We start from the raw sequence: 21,661 nt of genomic DNA on the forward strand, positions 1-21,661 counted from the left end.
GTGGAAGATGTTAGGAGGATAATGAAAGAAGGTTTCTTTTCAGGTTTACTCACATGAGCAAACTAAATTTATGCTGTAGCATAGAAATTTTTAGGATCAATTAGTGCATTTCATAATTCTGTCATAAAAGTTTAGTCTCTGAGCACCCTCTTCACATGCAATTAAATTCTATCTCAATGTAGAATATATGGGAAACAAGAACACTGTACTCTGGTTACACTTTGAAACAAATCCACCATTTTGTGAACTTGGGCAAGGTCGTTTCTAAGCTGATTTCTTCATCCATGTATTGAGAACAGCACCTGCCTTGTGAGAGTCGGATGTGTATGAAGCGAGATGCGTGCCCAGTGTGGAGCTGCCAGGGCCGTGTGTTTCTTATCTGCTGCCCTGAGTCCCCAGCATCTGGTGCCGTGTCCAACACACGACGGGCACTTAAATGTGCGTTAAGTGGTTAATGAGAGAAGAAGATTCCAAGAATCTAGGAAAACAGTTACACCATTTTCTCCTTCCTGTTCATCTCAGTTTAAGTGAGCTAGGCAAAGGAAGCTAGTTTTAACATTAACAACAGGAGCATTCTAATCCTCGTATATATTCAGTACTTTTCCATGACATTGCATAATTAATAATTTTTTAAAAATGTGTGCTCTTGTGATAGATGGTTTGCCAAACAGGACCATAGTCAATCCTAGTCTTGTGCTTACTAAGTAGCAGAGAAGATTGTTGGAACAGCTTCTCTGAAATCTGGGTGGAAAGGGAAGAAGACCAGTTTTGTCAGAACTTACATCCTCATTGACTTAATATCTAAATTTTCTTCATATGAAATATATACATCCTGTATTGGTGTAGCTGAGGACAAGAAATCATCACCTTGTAAAATGTTGGTGTTAAAATAGAATTTGAAGACATCAGAATAAAGTCCAGGAAAGAACATTTTTCAACCAGGAAAGAACTTTCCCAAAACCAGTCATTCACTCCAAAAACTTTAAAATACGTGTATAAGAAATATATTTCTAAATTAAAGTAGTATACCTACAGAAGAGCAGAACACACAACTCACAAATGTACAATAAAGTGAATTTTCACAAAGTGCGTATGCATGGGTGATCGCCACACAAATGAAGACCTAGAATATTACCAGCTCCCCAGAAGCCCTCCTTGTGGCCCCTCCCAGTCTCTGTGTGTCCCTGTCAAAACGGTAACTATTCTGTCAAACACCATACAGTTTTGTGCTTTGGGTTCTGACTTTTGTTTGCTAGTAATCATGCAGTAATAGTTTGCATGCGTAGAACAGTTTGTTCGCTTTCATTGCCAAATAGCGCTCTGTTGTATGGTTATTCCGTAATTTATCTGATCCTCGGACAGTGGTCATTGGGTTGTTTCTAGTTTTGAGTTTTTATGTCTGATGATGCTACAGCCATTCTTGTACATGTATTTCGGTACTTATTTGTACACATTTGGTGGCACTGCATTTTTACTACTTTTGAACTTGATCAGCAGTAATATGCTCAAGTTAATTTGGGGGTGGGTAAACTCTTATATGCCATTCTCTGTTTTTATTTGGAGCCACGTTATTCTAGACTTGCTGTGTGAAAATCCTTTTGATGTCTAGAGACTGTGATTGTATTTTGCTATTTACCTAAGCCAGACAATTAGTAAAGAATAAAATGTCTGTCAACTTATGTAATGCATTCTAGAGCAAAACAGGATTTTATTGCTGACTACCCATCATCACTAATAATTGTGTGAAGAGTATGTGTGTGTGTTGTTTTATATATGCATTTGGGAGGGGGTGGAACTGTAGGTCTTATTTTCTCTTCAAAGTTAATGCTACTGACCAGATAGATTTTTGTATGTGTACGTAGGCCTGACTGGGGGGTGTTGTGTATGTAACCAGCAGTCTATTCCTAATTGCTCACGTGGGGTTTTGTGTCATTAATAAATACAAGTGGTGCTTTTTTGAATACCTCTGTAGTTGTATTTTTGCACAGCCACAAATTGTCTACCTATAATAAATTTCCACAATTGAAATGGTTAGGAATTCAAAGCAGTGTACATCTTGACTTGTAATACACATTTCCACAATGTTTTCCCAAAAGATTGCACAAATTTAAACTCCCAACAGGCAGTTGTGCACCAGTACTGGGTATTATCATACTTTAAATCTATAGCAAGCGATTTTTAAATAATATTCATAAGAACATATAAGCTGTGCCAGGGAGTTGGTCACAGAGTCTCTTCTGTGTCACCTTCCACTAATGTTCTTTGATAGGTTTTTCAGCACCATGTTTCGTGGCAAGCAGGGTCATGCCAGCTCCTTGATCTGGAGCTTAGTGCTTTTCTCTGAGTGCGACCTTTTTATTCTTACATGATTTCAGTTCATAGGAAAATTGCAAGAATATTACAGAAGTTCACCCAGGTACCACATGTTAACCTTCTTTACTTTATTTGCTGTATTCCTCTCTAGATTTGCACACCACACAATATCCTAACCTGGCCCATTTTAACGTAAGAAGTAGACATTATAAACTTAACATTGAAGCTATTGTTTATAAAAATAAGGATATTGCCTTAATAACCTCTGTACAGTTATTAAAACCAGAAAATTAAAATTGATATAATTCCATTTTCTAATCTGTTAGTTTCATTCAGATTTTGTCAGTTGTCTAAATAATATTCTTTGTAGCAGAAGTAAATTCTGGATAGAATGTTGCATTCAGTTATCATGTATCTTCAGTATCTTTTAACCTGGGCCAGTCCCTTGGTGTTTTGTTTGCCTTTCATAACTTTGATGCTCTTAAATGTATAGTTCAGTTATTTTCTTAACTATTTCACAATTTAGATTTATGTTTCCTTATGTTTAGATTCAGGTTCTGCATTTTTAGAACAGTTATAACATATACTTTGCTCTTCTTGATCCATCGTATTAGGGGGCATTTGGTATCAGTTTGTCCCAATCAGTTTCTTGATACATGAAACTGGAGTAGTTTGCTCATAGTCTCTTTGCCACCTTTTGCGGAAGCCATCCATAGGTTTTAAGATGCATAATTTTCATATGAGATTTTCATATGTGATGTTAATGGACATCATTGTTCTCACAACTCAGTTGTGCCATCTGGGTAATGGGCCTGTGGCTATTGCAGATTTAATGGGGGGAAATCCAGGTATGGATTTTTGGAAAGGTACCCTTAACCTGGTAATGATATCAGATAGACCCAAAAAGCCAGATAGTGAAACTAGCTGGAGATGATGGTCTCAGTCATTTTGCATTTTTATATCTTTCCACTCTTCCCGATTCATTACACAAATGGCTGGTAGTCAGTTATAAAGTTAAGTTTGTTGTTGCTGTTTTTCATTGAAAACTAAAAGGTGGAATAAATGAACTTTAAAAACTAAGGACACAGTACTTTTTACATGTTCTACCAAGTACGGGAAAGAGAAAAGGGGGCATGTTTACCTGATGGGACCAGCTGCAAGCATGGCATTTCTTTGAAATCTACCCTGTATGCTATTTGTTCTGTTAATGAAACATGTGACATACATGTAACATGTCCAGGTGATGGTCCTGGAGAACACAGCTTTGGTCATCTTTGTTGGCAGTAGCCAAGGCCCATTGGTTACACCCGGAAGCCACATTGCTATTTAAAGTGGTTCTTACCGTAAGAGCAGGTTCAAAACTAGTAACTGAAGTACGGTGAAGGCCGACATGTTTTGCTCAAAGTTGTGTGACTTAATAGGCTGTTTTCTGACATGGATAGAGAATGAATAAGCTTTTCAAAGTACAGATAAACTACATATTTACTCTAAATACATTTCAATTAACCTCTTCAATCATATGCAATAGGCAGAATACTTCAGTCTTTTCTAAAATTTTTGCTTTTATAAATCATATAGATGAACATCTTGAACATAAATCATCATCCCATTTGTCCTAATAGCATGTAAGTTTCATTAGGGCATAGATTTGCAATCTCTTGTTCCCTGATGAAACCAAGTGCCTGTGCTCATGCCTGCCAGGTGAAATAATGAATCTGGAATCAGGGACAGAACGTTTTACAGCCCTTTCCAGTTGACTTCTTGTATTTTTTTTTTGTGAGCAAATTACTGAATCTTCCTAGTACCATTTGTTTTGCTTTTCATACTATGTTTTCACAGAATATAGTAATAATGTGTATCACCTGCTTGTTTCCCTCTACCAGTAGATTGATCAGGTATGGCTCCTTGAAGGCATAAATCAGGTTTCCTAATTTTTGCCCAATTAAGTGCTATTTGATTTCACTGTCTGAAGTCATCGTTCAAAAATCTAAGTGCTTTTGAATTGTATAACATTTACCTACCGTTTACAGCAGATTTTGTTTAAAGTTTGCCTTAATTATGAGTTTGGGTTGTTCATACTTTCTTTTTGACTTTTTTCCCCTGCAAATACTGCATCATTGTTTCTTGCCTTAATTTATTTTAATCTCATTTCTTCATTAAACAGCAAATTTTTAAAATGCGGAAAAATAGAGGAAATTACTTTTAGTTCTGCAATCCAAAGGCAGAAGAGTTTCCCACATGACTGGAGGTTGCTTCTCCAGCCAGCTCTGTTTTTAAAATACAAGTTCTATTATTGTTATGAGGTTTTATTTTGTTTTATAGCAGTACAATTACTAAATTGTTGTATATTTTTAAAAAAAGTTTTTTCTTGTCTCCTCCCCAACATTGATTTTTGACCTGGTTTTCTCGTGTGAAACATCTGTTAGCCAGAAAAGGTGTTAAGATGGTGAGGATTTGATAACATTTATTCTGTTTGTTTTCAATACGTTTGTGGTCATATACTTCCTTAACAGATGGGTAAATATAGAAGCAACTGTATCTGTTATGGGAGAAAACAATATTGTATCTCCATGGTGAGCAGAAAGGAAGTGTGTAATATAATGTAATGTTTACACAGGTTTTTAATTTGAAAATTCTAATGGATTGGAGGATATGTGGGAACCTGAATACTCTTTACAGGTAGGAAGTACTATGTTTAATGACTAAAGAAATTTTTTTTTAAATCTTCACACTTCCAGGATGTGAAAATAGGTTTATTTATGTAATTAACATTTCCCCCAGCTCTTCTTATTTTGAATAAAAGAATATTGTTATTTTAGAAGTGGAAGCTAGCGAAGTAAAATGAATTTGCTAGCTTCTTAAAATTATGCTTATGACAATAATATATTTTGGATAATATAAATTACCTTGAGCCATGGTATAATATGAACATTACTAAGTAATGATGGCATATAGATTTTTGTATTCCGTTTGCCCGCCCCAACCTGAGGGAAAAGTGTACAGAACAGAACAAGAAGGAATGGGCGTGGATATAATTAATGTTATGTAAGCTAACTGTTGCTTGTCACTTAAAAAAAACAGGCTAGAATCATAACTTTAAATACATAACAAAATTGATTATTACGCTTAATTAAAACATTTTATTATGCATAAAATGTCAGAAACCTATTCATGCAAATGAGATAGTAACTACTTCTAATATCAAAAAAAGATAAGTCAGATAGCAGTGAATCTTTGTTACAATTAGGAATTAACTCAGTATCTCATGAAATTAAAATTTCCCTAGGATGCGGAATACTTTAGTGTTTTGTTGTTGTTGTTTTTCTCTGTTAAATGCACCAACACTTATTATGAAAAGAATCTTAAAGGGTGGTCAAAATTTGGTTGGTACAACTTATTTCTGGTTTAGTTGTCAACACAGATCATGTCAGTGGACACTTTCACTGTTTTATTTTTTTAATCTTTTAAAAAAGATTTTTATTATTAAGAGAGAGGGGAAGGGAATGAGAAAGACAGGGAGAGGAACATCAGTGTGTGGTTGCCTCTCATGTGCCCCCAAGTGGGGACCTGGCCTGCAACCCAGGCATGTGTCCTGACTGGGAAATTGAATCAGCAGCCCTTTGGTTCGCAGGCTGCTGCTCAGTCCACAGAGCTATACCAGCCAGGGCTTTTGCCCGATTTTTTTAGGGAAAAGTAAGGGTGCGAGTTATATAGGGTAGTACTAATTCCATATCTATATAAATGTTTTTCATTTCTGTTATTTATGTTTATCTGTTAAAAGTGTAACTCTAGAAAGCAATAAAGATATCTGTATGCAAAATACCCTGGGATACAATAATCAATTTTGTTTCCAAATATAAATAAACCAAAAAATGAATTAAAAAATTGAAAGTGAAATATTTTTTCCCCTGAAAATTTGGGCCAAAAACATGGGTGCACATTATACATGGGAGTGCACTAGACACGACACAACACTGTAGTTACTGCAATACTATTGACTGTATTTCCTGTGTTGTACCTTACACCCCGTGAAATAGAAACTTGTTTTTAAAGAGATTTCAAATAAAGATAAATTTGTATCTGCCCATTTCATCATTCCCTTGCAAGAGAAACAGACAGAACTTAATCTTTACATTTTAATCAGTCTCTGAGTAATTGATAGCTGCTTTTATTTATCTGAAAAGTGAAATGTTTTATTGCACAATATAAATACTAAATTATGACTTTTCTTAAGTCTCATTTAAAGATGTATGTTCTTTTTACAGTAGATAATTCTTTTTTTTTAAGGTTTTATTTAATTTTTAGAGAGAGGGGAAAGGAGGGAGAAAGAGGGAAAAAAACTTCAATGTGTGAGAGAAGGGTCATTGGCTGCCTCTTGCATGCACACACTCCAACCAGGGACCAGCCTGCAACCCAGGCAGGGGCCCTGACTGAGAATCTAACCCAGTGACCCTTTGCCTTGTGGGAAGATGCCTGATGGCCAGCCATCTGAGGCCATGCCAGCCAGTCAGGACTGCAATATATAATTCTTGAAGTTTTTGTGTTAGTTATACATTAAATTAGTAGTGGAAAATGGATCTTGATAAATGCAGGATGCATATAGTACCTTGATATAACTTCACAGGTTTTAATATGTAGGCCTATGAACTTTATTAAGTAATTAGGATTGAGTTCAATTACCACTTTCAGAATTATGCATTGTGAACATACTAAATACTTGGATGAATTTTCTTGGGAAACCTATTTTTCTTCTTCCTCCATTCTAATAGATCCAGTAACCATTAGTTTTAGTTAGATAATAGGCATGTGATGGAATATGCATTAAAAAGAGGACTGGGATTTAAACTGTTGGCACACAACAGTTTTTAGAGATGCTTTATTATATACTGAAGAAGCAGTTTAATCTTATTAATGTTTAAAAGATTCCTAGCCTGAGGATGGTACCTCAATAGAATGGTGCATCATTTTGAAATGCTGTTCAAGCTCAGCAGGCAAACAATTGAGTTCTCTTGCTCACATTTCCTATGGGGGAAGGAGTAATGTTGTACACACACACACACACACACACACACACACTGTGTAATTGCTGACTTCATGTAATGGGTATTCCAAAGAAGACCATAGTTAACATTAAGTTGATAATCTCATTTTGAAAGCATTTCAGAGCAGTAGAAAAGAACATTTACATTTGAATATTGAGTGTAATAAACTAGTCAAGTAATAAACCTGTATTCGATCCCAGAGGTTGCTTGATGGTTGGAGTATTGTTGCAGAACAAACTGTGTGGAGAGATACCGTTACCAAATGGATCCCCCATCTTCCGGGGTCCCCCTGTACTAGGTTTGCCTTGCTTGCATCTCTTAGGAATTACAACTCTCAACGTCAGAGTTTGGTGAAAAGGAAAGGGACTATTTATTCAAAAGTTATACAGACTTAGAGTGATGACTTAATATCTTCGTTAAAATCCCAAAGTCCTTTAAAACACCACAAAGAAATACAGTCCTTCCTTCCCCTTTGCCCTGGCAGGCCAGTCTGGGGTACCATGTCTCAGGAAAAATAGAAGTCCGTGGCTCAGCTAGAAGCTCTCCCACAGTCCCCAGAACTATCAGCTGTGTTGTTGTGATCTCTAGTTCTTAATCCATAACCACGTGGTACCTTCTCATGGCCCACCAGTGAGAGTCCTTTCACCCCTTTTCCTTCCCACAACATCTGCATTCTTCCAAACTGCTGAGAGAGAGCTCTGCATGGTTGCTACATCTTGCTTTCCTGCTTCCTAAGTAAGCCCTGTGCTTAAGAGAGCCCCACAACTGCAGTTCCAACCCAAACCACATGTTCTGTGTGGCATGGCTGCCCAGCCTGGGTTTAAATCCCAGCGGGGATCTTCCTCTACATCCCCATTGGACTCCTCCCACAATCAGCTACACCTGCCAGCATTCCCATGTATTTCCAGCCTTTCTGGGCTGCCACAGTAAGTCCGTGCAGGTGTGGCCCCGAGGCATGGAGCAGACCTTTTCCAAGCTCTCATGCAGGCACTGCAACCAGGGGGAACTTCTTCCCAGGTAGGTCATGGGTCAAAGTCACTCCCATCTCCCTGGTTCAGAACATGGCCACAGTTACTTAACATATCTGTGAAACTAACCAGTTGTTATAGATATGTTAAATAACCAATTTTGCATATTAGGTATAAAGCTGGCCAACTGTTGACATACAAAATAACCAATAACCCTGCTCCATGTGTTCCACCCCCCCAGTTCAGACTTGTGGGGGTAACGATATCCTATATTTTATAATTCCTGGACACCCCGAGTTCTGGACCCCATTTCAAATTCTTTGTTTGAGGGTGAGGGCCCTGGCTGCACCACGTTACAGCATTAGTAGCTAGTACAAACGGTAGTGGCATCATTGAAAAGCTTTGTCTCATTTGTTACCTGTCTCTAAAATGCTCAGCATTTAATCCCATAGGTGGATTCTGGCCACACCCCACTTTGTTTTTCTTTATCAAGTTAATTCTACTCTTAAAATATATATGCAAAGCGTGTTGCTTTTTTAAAATCCTTGTTCAAGGATACATTATTGCCTTAGAGAGAGTGAAAGGGAGAGAAAAGGGGAGAGAGAGAAACATCGATAGGTTGCCTCCTGCACACGCCCTGACTAGGGATGGAACCCGCAACATAGGTATCAGACCTGACTGTGGATCAGCCTGCAGCCTTCTGGTGCTTGGGGCTACACTCCAGCCAGTGGAGCCACACAGGCCAGGGCAAAGAAGTGTTTTAAAGATGTCTTAAACTTCTTGGGTTTTGTAAAATATCCTACATCTAAGCTAGTGAGGCAGTTTTATTTTAATCATATGCTATAATGCTACATTTAATCAGTTTCAAAGGTTCAGAAAAGTATTTCCTATGAAAAAAAGATTCAGGAATAGATTTTTGCCTGTAATTCCATAACTGCAGTTCACGGGCTAGCGAACAGTTCAGTGTTTTAAAACCTGTTGTCTTAAGCTTTGATGATGTGACTACGAAAACATTGTGAGGCTTGTTTTTTGTTTGTTTGTTTTTTAATTTTAAAAACTGTGTATCCTGTAGGATAACATCAAAGAGAATAATAGTTAATTCTTAAAGAAATGAATTATTTGCTCATTTTTTGGTGCTACCTCAGTTAAAGTCACTTTTCAATATTTCAGGGTTAATGAAAACACCAGAATATTTAAAGTCACAGACACCTATTTTTATAAATTAGGGGTTCATAGACAATGTCATATAGCATTAAATTAGGGAACAAACTGAACTGCGTGGGGTTCTAAGACTTCTATCAAAGTTAGTAATTTTGTGGAACATCATAAATATAGAGGAATCTTAAGTGAAATTAGGCTCCAGAGCCTATAACTGTAATTATGAACAAGCTACTTACTTAACCTGTTTATTTTGTTAACACTATTTATTTTTTTCCAAGTGCTGTGCTTCAACCACCTCTTTCAAAAAGACCTTATTTCCTATTCAAAGGAAATCAGTTATCTTAAACTTATTTATCTTTGTTAACATCATACTTAATTCCTTTATTTACTTATTTTGGCTTAACCAGTTATAACTAAAAAAAAAAAAAAACCAGTAATACAGTTCACCTTTGAGTAGCATGGGGATTCGGGTGCCAACCTCCTGCATAGTCAAAAACCCAAGTATAAACTTCTGACTCCCCAAATCTTCACTAATACTTAATGTGGGCTGGACGACTTACCAATAACATAAATAACCGATTAACACGTATTTTGCATGTCATATATGTATGATATACTATAGTCTGAAACTAAAGTAAGCTAGAAAAAAGAAAATGTTATGGAGAAAATGGTAAAAGAGAAAATACATTTATGTCACGAACACCAACTGGCAGTGACCTTGGAATGCTGTGGATGGCTTGTCAACATGCAAGAAAAACATACACAGAGACAACCAGGTCCTGTGGGGAAATAGGGACGAAACGGCCATTTTCTCTAGGGGAGAGCACCCCATTCCCCTGCCCGAGCAGGCTTTTTATTCGGTTCGTTTGCATAAGAATTCAGATAAAGCTTATTACTCATTGCCAGGAAGTAAGGATCAAACAATAGGTAACAAGGAAGTCTGAGGCCCTATTTTGAGTCAGGGTCAAAGAGCTGTAAAACTTGAAGGAACAAACTTACTTCTTCCTTGGACCCTTATCATTCAACTGAGAGCATTCTAAACAAAGCAGGTTTCACAGGAATTTACATATTCTTTCTTAGGCCTGATCACCCGGGGAACCTGCCCTTTTCACCACAGGGCGGTACCACCCTGTCATTGTTTCAGGCTTAGGTGGAGCAAGGGAAGTAAGACAACCAAGAGATAAGGAGATTTTCTCTAAGATAATGGGACTCAGGCTATGTCAAAGCTGAGGGGCAAGGGTCCTTCACCCCCTTTTGCTGTAGCTCCCAAAGTCCTTCGTTGGGGGCCTCCCATGTGATCATGCCTGTCTTAGGTTGTTCCCCCCTTGGGGAATCTTACCTGTCATTGGCTAACCGACCAAGGACTGGGGGCCAGGCAGGGTGAAGTAAAAGGAGCAGAAGTGGTGCTCCTGCCAGAGAGATAAGCTTTTGTCTCCTTGCTGACTTACGGTCCAAGGTCACTCCCTCAGCCTTAGCCTTGGCAGGGGTTACAGCTTCTGATACCAGGCAGGGTGGTTCCCAACATATTTACAGTATTTATTGAAAAAACCTATTAAGTTCAAACTCATGTTGTTCAAGGGCCAGCTATAATTACTAACATTTATTGAGTACTTCCTGCATTCCAAATACTATTATATATGTTTTATATGTAATAATCAACATTTAATTCCTTCAGCAACCCCTGCGGTAGTGCAGTCACTGCCCTTTTGCAGAGGGAGAAGCTAAGGCCTAGAAAGGCAAATGACTTCAAGGTTATACAGCAAGTAAACACCAAGTCGTGGATTTGAACTCAGCCTGTGTTACTCTAGAGCACAGGTGGCAAACACAAGGCCCTCGGGCCACATCTGGCCCTCCATCTTGTTTTATTGGGCCTGGCACCTTGTTTCTACCTGGTGGCAGCGCCAAGCTCTTGCTTAACTGTTAAGGAGTAGTTACACTACACAGTCCTAAAATTACATTCGGCCCTTTGAAGGCAACTGCGAAGCTGATGTGGCCCTTAGTGAAAATGAGTTTGACACCCCTGCTCTAGAGCCTTTCTCTTAACCTCCATGCTGCATTCTAATTCCAGCCTAAATTGTCATTTCTTATCCTTGTTTATGCTTTTGTCTTTGCCCTTGGCCAACCAGTTGAAATGCTTCTGCGTTAGCCCACTTAGCTCATTTCTTTATGAAGGGGCGCATATCATAAGCTAGTTAGGTCATCAACATGTGGATTCAAATCTCAACTCTGCCTGCCATTTATTTACTTTGTGACATTGGAGAAATTGCCTTCTACAACTTTAAAATGGGCCAATATGATCAAAGGGGATACTGTACAAAAAATGTATACGTGATTGTTGGCATGTGATAAACACTTGTGAGCTCTATATCTTGGGCTGTGAGGGTTGTTCTGGGTGCTGTAGATTGTGTGAGATGTGAGTCTTTGGGTAGGGGTTTTTTCAGGGTATCTCTGGAAGGTACCCCAAGTCCTCATCTAATCAGTGTGCTACCTGCTCAGAGCCTACAGTGAGGCCGACTTAGAATGTGTTGTTTTTGTTCAGGAGCCATTTTTGTGTTTTGCTATTTCTGGGTGTAGAGGTTTGTTTATTAGAGGATTTCTCTTTACACTGGTCAGTGGGGTTGAAGTATACGTTACAAAGGAGATTTCATGGTTTCTAAAAAGCTTTTTATGGAATGTGTCATACAGCCTATTCAATTATTTTTCTTATTTTTTTCCAGAAAATTTGGTGAGCGGCCTCCACCTAAACGACTTACTAGGTAAGCATTCTGTTGGTCAGCCTTTCACCCAAACTTTTCATAAAAGTGTTAGGTCCTGTCGTTTTCGAAACTGTATTAGGTGCTCTTGAAAAGAAGTTATTAAGGTACTGGTATCTAGGTTATAAGCTTATTCCCATCCTTCTTAACCCACACTTCCCCTTCCGAACCCACCTCCCTCATGACAATAACATGATAAGAGGATATATTTCAAAGGGGAAATGAAACCTTTGAATAATTACTTTTGTGTAATATAGTTAGTATAACAAGGGCAATAATTTAAAAGTAGTTTCCTGTATCTGACTGCATTTAGCCAGTCAGTTTGGTGATAATAGGTGGGACTTGAAAGATATTTAATAAATGCTTTTAGAAAATAATTTTATAGAAAATACAAAATTTTTACACATTTTAATGAGTCTGTAAGTATACTGTTTTAATTATATAAATTAATTTTATAATACTTTAACTATAAATGTCAAATTTAAAAGTATTCATCTTGAAAATGATTTTAAAAATTTCTAACAGTCAGTGTTTGTAAAATAAAAAGGAAGATACCAGGTTCCACCGTTTCAGTTCTAGAGTTAATGCTAAGCCTGCGTTGTTAGTGTCTTTCAGGAAATTGTAGGCATATATAAACATATGCCTGTCTTTTTTTCTTTTTTTTAAGTCTGACATTATACTTGACCATTGCTCTCTACCACTTCTACCTCATTCTCTTCATTGTCTTCACATTGCTTTTGTTTAGTGTTCACATTAATGGCCATTTGGGTAATTGCTACAATATTGTTGTTATTAAAAAGCGATTGCACTCAAAGAATGACGGGGACATGCCAGAAAGATTCAAAGGGGGCCAGCTTGAGGAGGAGGCTTCCTTTTAGCTAAATCATGGGCACACTTAGATCATCAAAATAAATAATGATAGTAATGGATTAGAATCCATAAAGTAAAATAGCAGTTTAGAATTTTACACTGAGTTAAAAAGTGATGCAATGAATGAAGCAGAGGAAATAGCTTTTCCTTAGAGAAGAAATGTGCCTAATAAACGTAAAGGGAATGAAGGGACTAGGAAATCACACTTTGGTAATCATTACAATGCTAATCATTTCAGGCAAGAAAAAAATCATCAGTGAATGCTTAAACTATTGGTTTAAAAATCTGTTGGGACACAAGATATTTACATAGTATCTAAGCATGTCCTCACAAAGTATTTATTAGTTAAAAGTGAAAAATAGTAGCATGACAGTGAAGAAACTTGGCAAACCACCCTAATTAAATGATCTAAGTTAATACCACCAGTGATGGACAAATAAGTGTTATTTTCCTCCTGAGAGGGACACAATATTACTTTTGTGGTGTTCTTGCAAAAAATATGTAAGTGAAATGTAAACATAAGGAAACATCAGACAGAGATAAATGAGGGGCATTCTATAAAATAAATGGCATTTACTCTTCAAAATTTTCAAGATCGTGATAAGCAAAGACCGAGCGAGGAACACCAACAAGACCAACAAGACTCGACAATTACATTCAACTAAATCCTGGCCAAGGAAAAAAATTTTCTTTTGATCTAAAGCTGGAGTCAGCCAACATTTTCTGCAAAAAGCCAGTTAACAAACAGGATGTGCTTTTTGAGCCACACCAAGTTTGTTGTGACTTATCAACCCTTTTCTTATATCCCCAAATTAACTATAGAAAACATGTAAATGAATGGCATTTCTGTTCCAGTTCAACTTAATTTAGAAAAACTGGCGACCATCCTGATTTAGCCTGAGGGCAGTAGCTTCTCAACACTACTCCCCTTTCCCCCAATAAAGGACAGTAGTGGGACGATGGCAACACATTAATAACATCCTATAGATACAAATAGTGTGTCAATGGTAATTGCATTGTGATTAAAGTATTTTGGGTAAAGGGATTTTATGTCTACAGGTGCTCTTAAATGGTTTAAAAACATAGTATGCAAATATGGTAAAATGTTAATATTTGAGGATTCTGGGAAAAGGGAAACTCTTTGAACTACTTTTTCAACTTTTCTGTATGTCTGTAATTACTTCAATATATATATATTTTTAAATTCTTTTTAAAAAGTCATTATATAAATATTCCAGATGAAGTAGGCTGGGAAAATTAACTTGTCTCACAGGTTTATGTAAATATATTTTCAATTACTTATTTTTATACAAGATATCTTGAAGAAATGCTAAGTGGAATTGCTTAATTCTCTTATATAGGCAATTTAAAATTTATAAATATTTCTATTTCATTATCAGCTGCAGTAGGTTAGAGTGACTTATAATAAAATACATTTTAATGAATAAATCAGTTATTTCAGTGGATACCTCTGTAAAAATAGCAATCAATACAATGATAATAAACATAAGGAAAAATTCCTTTCCTTAAATATATACAATAATATAGTTAGGTCCCATCTACTTTATCATGATTTGTCATTTACCCTTTAAGCAATTATTCCTGTTTGGAAAATTTTAGTAGCTTTTAGGACTTCTGCTTCTGGCCAAGATGAACTAACAGGGACTGGAGTTACTACTCTCCAGCCTGAAAGAACTAAAAACCTGGACAAAATATGCAAAACAGCAGTTTTCAAGATGTGGGACAGCAGGCACAAAAGGACAGTGATCCTTGAGAGGCAGGAGACAAATGAGATGAGCCCTGCAATTGCTCCAGCTTAGTGCCTGGTGACAGTGCTAGGACGTGACCTAGGGAGGGGAAAGCCTAGTGAGCACCTAGAGTTGAGAAGATGGAGCTGGGGATCTAGGGAGGCCAAGGGGGCTAGAATTCCCAGGGCAGAGAACTGGAGGGGAAGGTGCTGTGCAGAGTTCCAGACGTCTGCAGAGGGTTCCCTCTATCCAGCTGAACACTGACCAGCACATGTGTGTGAGGAAGCTACCCATGTTTGGGGGGGGTGGGGGAGGAACCAGGCTAAAAAATTCCTAAAGCTCACTTAGTACTGCAGATTGTGCCTATTCCCGAAACATCTTACAACGCACAGTGCGTTGACTAGAGTGCACAGAGGGGTTTTCCTTCAGCAGTGGTGCAAAGTGAGGCTTAGACTAAATGTTGCTCTGGTCACCTAACAACTTCAAAGCAAGGTTGAAAGGATCAAACTCTTTCCAAGTAACTTAACTGTGTACCAGAAGAATGCACAAGAATCGAAAAATATTCAGCACTCAAAAAAGTAAAATTTATTGAGTCTTTTGTTTTACGAGAGAGAAACATCGATTTGTTGTTCCACTTATTTATACATTCATTGGTTGCTTCTTGTATTTGCCATGACCGGGGATTGAATCCACTATCTTGGCATATTGGGACAGTGCTCTAACCAACTGAAGCTACTCTGCCAGGGCTGTTTAGTCTTAGTATTTAATCAAAACATACCAGTCTTACAAAGAAGCAGGAAAATTTCCATAATGAGGAAGAAAAATTAGTCAAAACCCACCCACAAATGAAACAGATGATAGACAAAAACATTAAAACAGTTATATTTGTCTTCTATATGTTCAAGAGGCTTAGATCTGAAGTTCACAAAATTTTTCTTTAAAGGATCAGATGGTAAATGGTTTATTTTTCTGTGGCCCATATAGCCTCCGTTGTAACTCCTCAGTTCTGTTGTAGCACAGAAGGAGCCGTATAGGTGCTATGTAAACCAAAGGATGTATGTGTATACTGGAGTGCAACTTCATTTCTAAAACAGGCAGTGCGTCGGATTTGGCTTACAGGTTTCAGATGTACATCCCTGGACTAGAGGAGAGATCGGAAAAGCTAAATGGAGAACATGGAAGATTAAAAAAGGGAAGATCTAAAGTTTTAGAAAAGGAAACCACTGTACTACAGATGAAAAGATACACGTTATGGGATTAATTGCAGGTGTGTACTGCTGACCATGGGATTAGTCACCCTGAAGACAACCATAGAAACTATCCAAAATGGAAAGAAAGTCTGAAGAAAAAAGATCCTTAGTGAGTTGTGGTGTATGTTCAAGTGGACTATAATATATATGTAATTCAAGTCACGGGAAAGGAGAGGTTATGACTGAAAGAGTATGTGAAATAATGGCTGAAAGTTTTCTAAATTAAATAAACTCTAAAACCACAGTTTCAAGAAATTCAGTGAGCCCCAAATACAAACTATGGAAGCACATCATAATCCAGAAAATGTTAAAAGCAAAAAGATAAAAATTAAATTACATACAGAGGAACCAAAGATAGAGGTGATGGGATTTTTCACCTGAAACTTTGCTAGGTTGAAAGAAGACAGCGGAGCAAGAACTTTAAAGTGTCCAAAGGGAAAAAAGATAGTAACCTAGGATTCTATACCTAGAAGGAGCAAAATTAAGATCTTTTTAGACACCCCCCCCAAAAAAAAACCTGAATAAAAATTAACCACAAATAGACATGAGCTGCAAGAAACATTAAAGAACTCTTTTGAGTAGGAAAATCATACCAGATTTCTATCATACCAGATAGAAACTGGTAGAAACATACTATCTGGTATGATAGAAATCTGATTCTGAACAAATGACTATCAAAAATGAGAAAGATGGTATCATTGCAAATTGTACACACAGTTAAAAGATAACAAGCGTATATTATGAATAATTTTCTGCCAGTAAATTCAACTTTTGAAAAAATGTACAAATTCCTTGAAACCAGCAAACTACTAAAGTTTACTCAAAAAGAAACATAATCTGAATAGCCCTATAGCTTAAAAAGTTGAATTTGTAATTCTGTGTCTTCCCACAAAGAAAACTACAGGCTCAGGTGATTTCATTGTTAGCCTGTGTTCAAAGGTACTTTAGTTAGATAAAGGGTCTTTAACAAAGGGTTGTGGAACAAACAGCTAGCTCTCGGATGCTGCTACTTAAGTGCACACACACACACACAAAATAACTACGATCCATACCTAGAACCAAATACAAAAAGTAGCTCAAAATAGACCTAAATGTGAAACCTTAAATTATACAACTTTTAGGAAAAAACATAGGAGAAAATCTTTGTGACCTTGGCTTGGGCAAAAATGTCTTAGCTATAACACCAAAAGCACTATCAGTGGAAGGAAGAAATTGATTTTCTTAATATTAGGAGGAAAGCATTTGTATTCAGATTATTAAAGGAACTCTCAAAGTTAATAATAAGGAAGTAACTCATTTTTAAAATAAGTAGTAAAATGGTTTATTTCCACAATAAACTTTTAAAATAATAGAACACGAGTGATGGTGACCCAGCCCTTAACAGGCTGTGGTTATTCGGGAGGGAGAATAAAAACCATGAAGAGTATCAGAGCTTGGAAGGATTTGTCCGTAGCTGTGTGGCAGGCTGTGAAGCAGTTTGCCTGCACATCCACTTGCCTGCAGCTATGGGAGATCTTTCTTTTCATGCAGAGGGAGTGGAATGGGAATTTCTGCCACTCCCCTAGGAACGGGCCTGCACTGTTGACTGGCCTTGCTCACGCTCAAATGTAGAAAGCTAGTTTGGCGGCCTTCGTGTTTCATTAGTATTGTGAGGGACTTTGTTGACACTGTCTCTAGATTATCATTTTCAAAACTGGCACTTGGGGAAACAAACAGCCTCCTTGTGGGGGAAACATGGAGATCTTGGCTTGGTCTAACAGTTGGGAAAAGACTGCATACAGATAATTCCTTTCTGGAAGATTTAAGACTGCATAGTCCTGCAGTGAAAGAATTGGTTTCACTTTATTTGATCTAGTTTCTCTAAAGCCTCTTAGAGTGGGACACTCTCCACTGCAAATCGTAACTGTTGTTCAACTCAGTTTGAAAAGTGCTGTCTGGGATAGTATAGAAGACTTTTAACTGCCAGAATGTGGCACATAGGGCAGCTCCATGAGGATTTGGGGGTGTGGGGGGAGAAGGATGGGGCAGTGGTCTGTGTCTGAATGCCGCTTGGCCCCTTTTTGAAGCAGAAATGAGAAAAGTCTACCTGAACCTTCTGAACTCTCAACTGTTCCCAGGTCCAGTTTTTCAGGAAGAGTTTTTTGTTTGTTTGTTTTTTAAAAAACAACTAGTAAATGTCAATCATTTGATATACTTAATTGATGAAAAATTCAGGGTATCATTATTCATTCTATTTTGCAGCTTTTAAAAGCTTTTCATTTTTTTATTGCCTATGCAGGGGTCAGCAAAAGTTTTCTGTAAGGAGCCAAGCACTACATATTTTAGGCTTTGAGGTCCACATACTGTTCTCCAGTACAAAGATTTCTTTTCTTTTTTACAATGCTTTACAAACGGAAAAGGCATTCTTGGCTCCTAGGGAGTACAAAAAAGGGTTGCTGGCATGGTCTGCTGACCCTTGGCCTGTGGTAGTGTTTCTCAAAGTAAACTCTGCAGGTCTGAAATATTTGCAGGTGACGTGTGTGTAATTAGTATGGAAAGACTTGCTAAAACAAAAATGGGTTTCTTTACTAGAAGACAGTTTTATTTGGATTTCACAAGTGACAAAAATCCAGTTTGAGAAGTTTAGGGACTCAGCCTGTTGGTTCAGGTGACTGGGCCACTTTGTAGGCCACGGTCTCTTAGAGTGATTGTGGTTGGCTGCGGTTAGCTCCCAGCAGTGGTGAAATTGAAACACTGTTCTGTTTGCATGAAAAGCACGTGTGCTAGCCTTCCATGGGCTTCACTATTTAACTGTGTTCCTTTAGAGTGTACTCTTTTTTTATGGCTCCTTAAGTTGCAGAAATAAATTACGAACCTAATTGCCAGACAATGTAATTGTTTAATATTCTATTAAGAGAGCACATTTTTTTTTTCCTGTTGAATGAAGCTATTTGACAAATTACTGTTACAGGACAGCTATTATTAATGATTACCTTAAGGTTCTAGTTGCTTTTGGGGGGCTTTGTACTATAAATACGAAAGGAAAAGACAGGAAACTGGAGGCTGTTACCTTGCATTCATCATAAACACCTTGAGATTTGAAATAATTTGTCATGATCATAATTGTGGGCATTTATTTCCAGTACAGGCAGCTAGCACAGTAACCAGTGCCTGGGATATAACAGACTCTCAGTAAAGCTTTAATGGAAAGTTAGATAAATGTTTAGCTTACCTTATGAGCTTGCCAAATTCATGCCTTGCAAATCAGGTGAGATTCGTGATCACACCTCCAGGTTCTTTTCAGATTTGCTCCCAGACTTTAGTGGAAGTTCCCCATGCCCTTCCTAACAAAATAATAATAGGTAGAGACTGCTGACACTTGGTATTTGTTCATTATACCTTGGTATTTAAGGTATTGGGTTGACCAAGAAGTCTGTTACAGGGTTTTTTTCCTCCTCATAAAACAACACATTTTTCATTTTCACCCTTAACTTTGTTGATTTGGATATTTTGAGTACGCCAGCTGTCCCCCACTATTGGCTTCTAGTGAGCAGAGGCCAGGGGTGCTGCTAAACACCTTCTCATGTATAAGACAGCCCCACGGCAAAGAATTATTTGGCCAAAATGTCAATAGTACTGGGAAACTTTGCAAACTACTTTTGACATGTTTGATCAGTCACAGCACCTTCTCCATACACTGCACAAATCTTTTTTTTTTTTATGTTTCAGTTGATTTTCTACCTTTCTTGAAATACTGAAGCATACTATACCGAAAATGTTGCATATTTTCTTCCATCTTCAGTATTAAAATGACTATACAAAAATTCACCAATTTTGATGTGTTTTTTAAATGCGCACTGATATGACAGCTGTCACAATGCAGTCCAACAAAATTATCTTGAATTAAGCTAAATCCAACTAAGCACTACTAGAACCATCATGCAGAAAACGTAACAGACTTTTTGGCCAACCCAGTATTACTGTTTTTTTTAACAGGTGAGAAAACCCAGGCTTAGTAAATAACAAGAATTAAGATTCAGATCCCTGTCTGGAAGTACATCACAACTTTTCTTTTTTTAATTTATTTTATTGATTATGCTATTACAATTACCCCAGTTCTTCCCCTTCTCCCCCCTCCACCCAGCACCCCCCACTCTTCAGACAATCCCTACACCATTGTTTATGTCCACGGGTCATGCATAAATATACATTACTCCCTTTCTTATACTGTACTTTACATCCCCTTGGCTATTCCTTAACCACCTATTTGTACTTCTTAATCCCCTCACCTCTTTACCCATTCCTCCACCCATCTGGCAACCATGAAAACACTCTTTGTATCCATTGTTCTGTCTCTGTTCTTCTTGCCTTTTTTACAATCAGTTGTTGATAGATAGGTATTTATTGCCATTTTATTGTTCACAGTTCTGTTTAAGTCCTGTGCTAGGGGCTGGACATCTGTGCCAGGTTTGTCAAGACAATGGCCTTCTCCTGGCTTTTCTTTTGTGCTCTTATTCATCCTGAACTCTATTTAGTTACCAGACTGTGCAGCACTTCACCTCCTTGTCACTGTTACCCTTTCCAGCTGCACCTTTTGTCCAGTACTCGACAGGTTCGAGAGTATGCTCCCTCTGTTCCCTTTGCAGTCGTAGTGGGAACTGGCACCAGTATTTGTGGATTTCAACATTAGCTGGTCCTTTGATACTGACATTCATTTGTTTTACTTTCCATGGTCAGTTTCTTCATTCCTTAGAGGGCATTTCCAAATAGAAATAACTTGTAAGGCTTTCTGTTAGCTGGCATTTTGTTAGATGTCTTGCCATCAGTGACTGACCTCTGCAGCATCTCACCTTTTGATTGTTCCCCTCTTTCTTTCCAGATTGTCTCCTTCCAACACATCTAATAAATAGTCTCAGTTCTGCCCCTTACCAGGTATTCTCTATTCATTTTGTACACTTTGTTCTTGACTCTCCTGTCACTGCGTTTTCTTTCTGGGAGATTTCCCTCACTTCTGTGGCTTCATTTGCCAACTCTATACCAGTGAACCCCACTTTTGCAACCCAGCCTCCTCTCTCAAACTACAGATGGTTACTTTCAACGACATACAGAATACTTCCAGCATGGACATTTATCAGACAAAACCTATTAATACATTTCCACTTCTCCCAGAACAAAAGATACAAAGAGTTAAGTCTTCTCCATCTTACTCTGTCATCTTCTGTTGCCTCTTTCTTAGTGTAGTAGCCTTTTTTTCAGATTTGTCTTATCTTTCTGCTAATCCTTTCTCTGTTCCACCAGAATTAACTTACTAAAAAGGAAAATTGATTGTTTTAAAAGCCTCAAGATCTCTTAGTGCTTTTTGTGTATAATGAAAATCCAAGTTTCATGCTTTATGACCCAATGATTCCACTTCTGAGAATTTATCTGAAGAAACCTGAACCACTAATTCAAAAGAGTACATGCATCCCTATGTTCATTGCAGCATTATTACAATAATCAAGATTTGGAAGCAGCCCAAGTGCCTGTCAATAGATGAGTGAATTAAAAAAGCTGTGTTACATTTATACAATGAAATAC

At 37.6% G+C, this 21,661-nt stretch overlaps 1 protein-coding gene across 6 annotated transcripts in view; it reads left to right on the plus strand.

The window, feature by feature from the left end:
* The window catches only part of RBPJ (recombination signal binding protein for immunoglobulin kappa J region), a 209,901-nt gene that overhangs the window by 158,283 nt on the left and 29,957 nt on the right, over window positions 1–21,661 (plus strand). For 3 of the 6 annotated variants that reach the window (XM_036019537.1, XM_028505773.2, XM_028505775.2), the window contains exon 2: window positions 12,202–12,240. Coding sequence is in view for 4 of the 6 variants with exons in the window: in XM_028505775.2 (XP_028361576.1) it covers window positions 12,202–12,240 (39 nt within the window). In the remaining 2 variants the exon portion in view is untranslated. Of the gene's footprint in view, window positions 1–4,779; window positions 4,993–12,200; window positions 12,241–21,661 lie in introns of those variants that run through there. The other 3 variants (XM_036019533.1, XM_036019526.1, XM_028505774.2) reach the window with 3 other exon arrangements.

Source organism: Phyllostomus discolor, chromosome 1 (assembly GCF_004126475.2).
Source record: "Phyllostomus discolor isolate MPI-MPIP mPhyDis1 chromosome 1, mPhyDis1.pri.v3, whole genome shotgun sequence".
NCBI lineage: Eukaryota > Metazoa > Chordata > Mammalia > Chiroptera > Phyllostomidae > Phyllostomus > Phyllostomus discolor.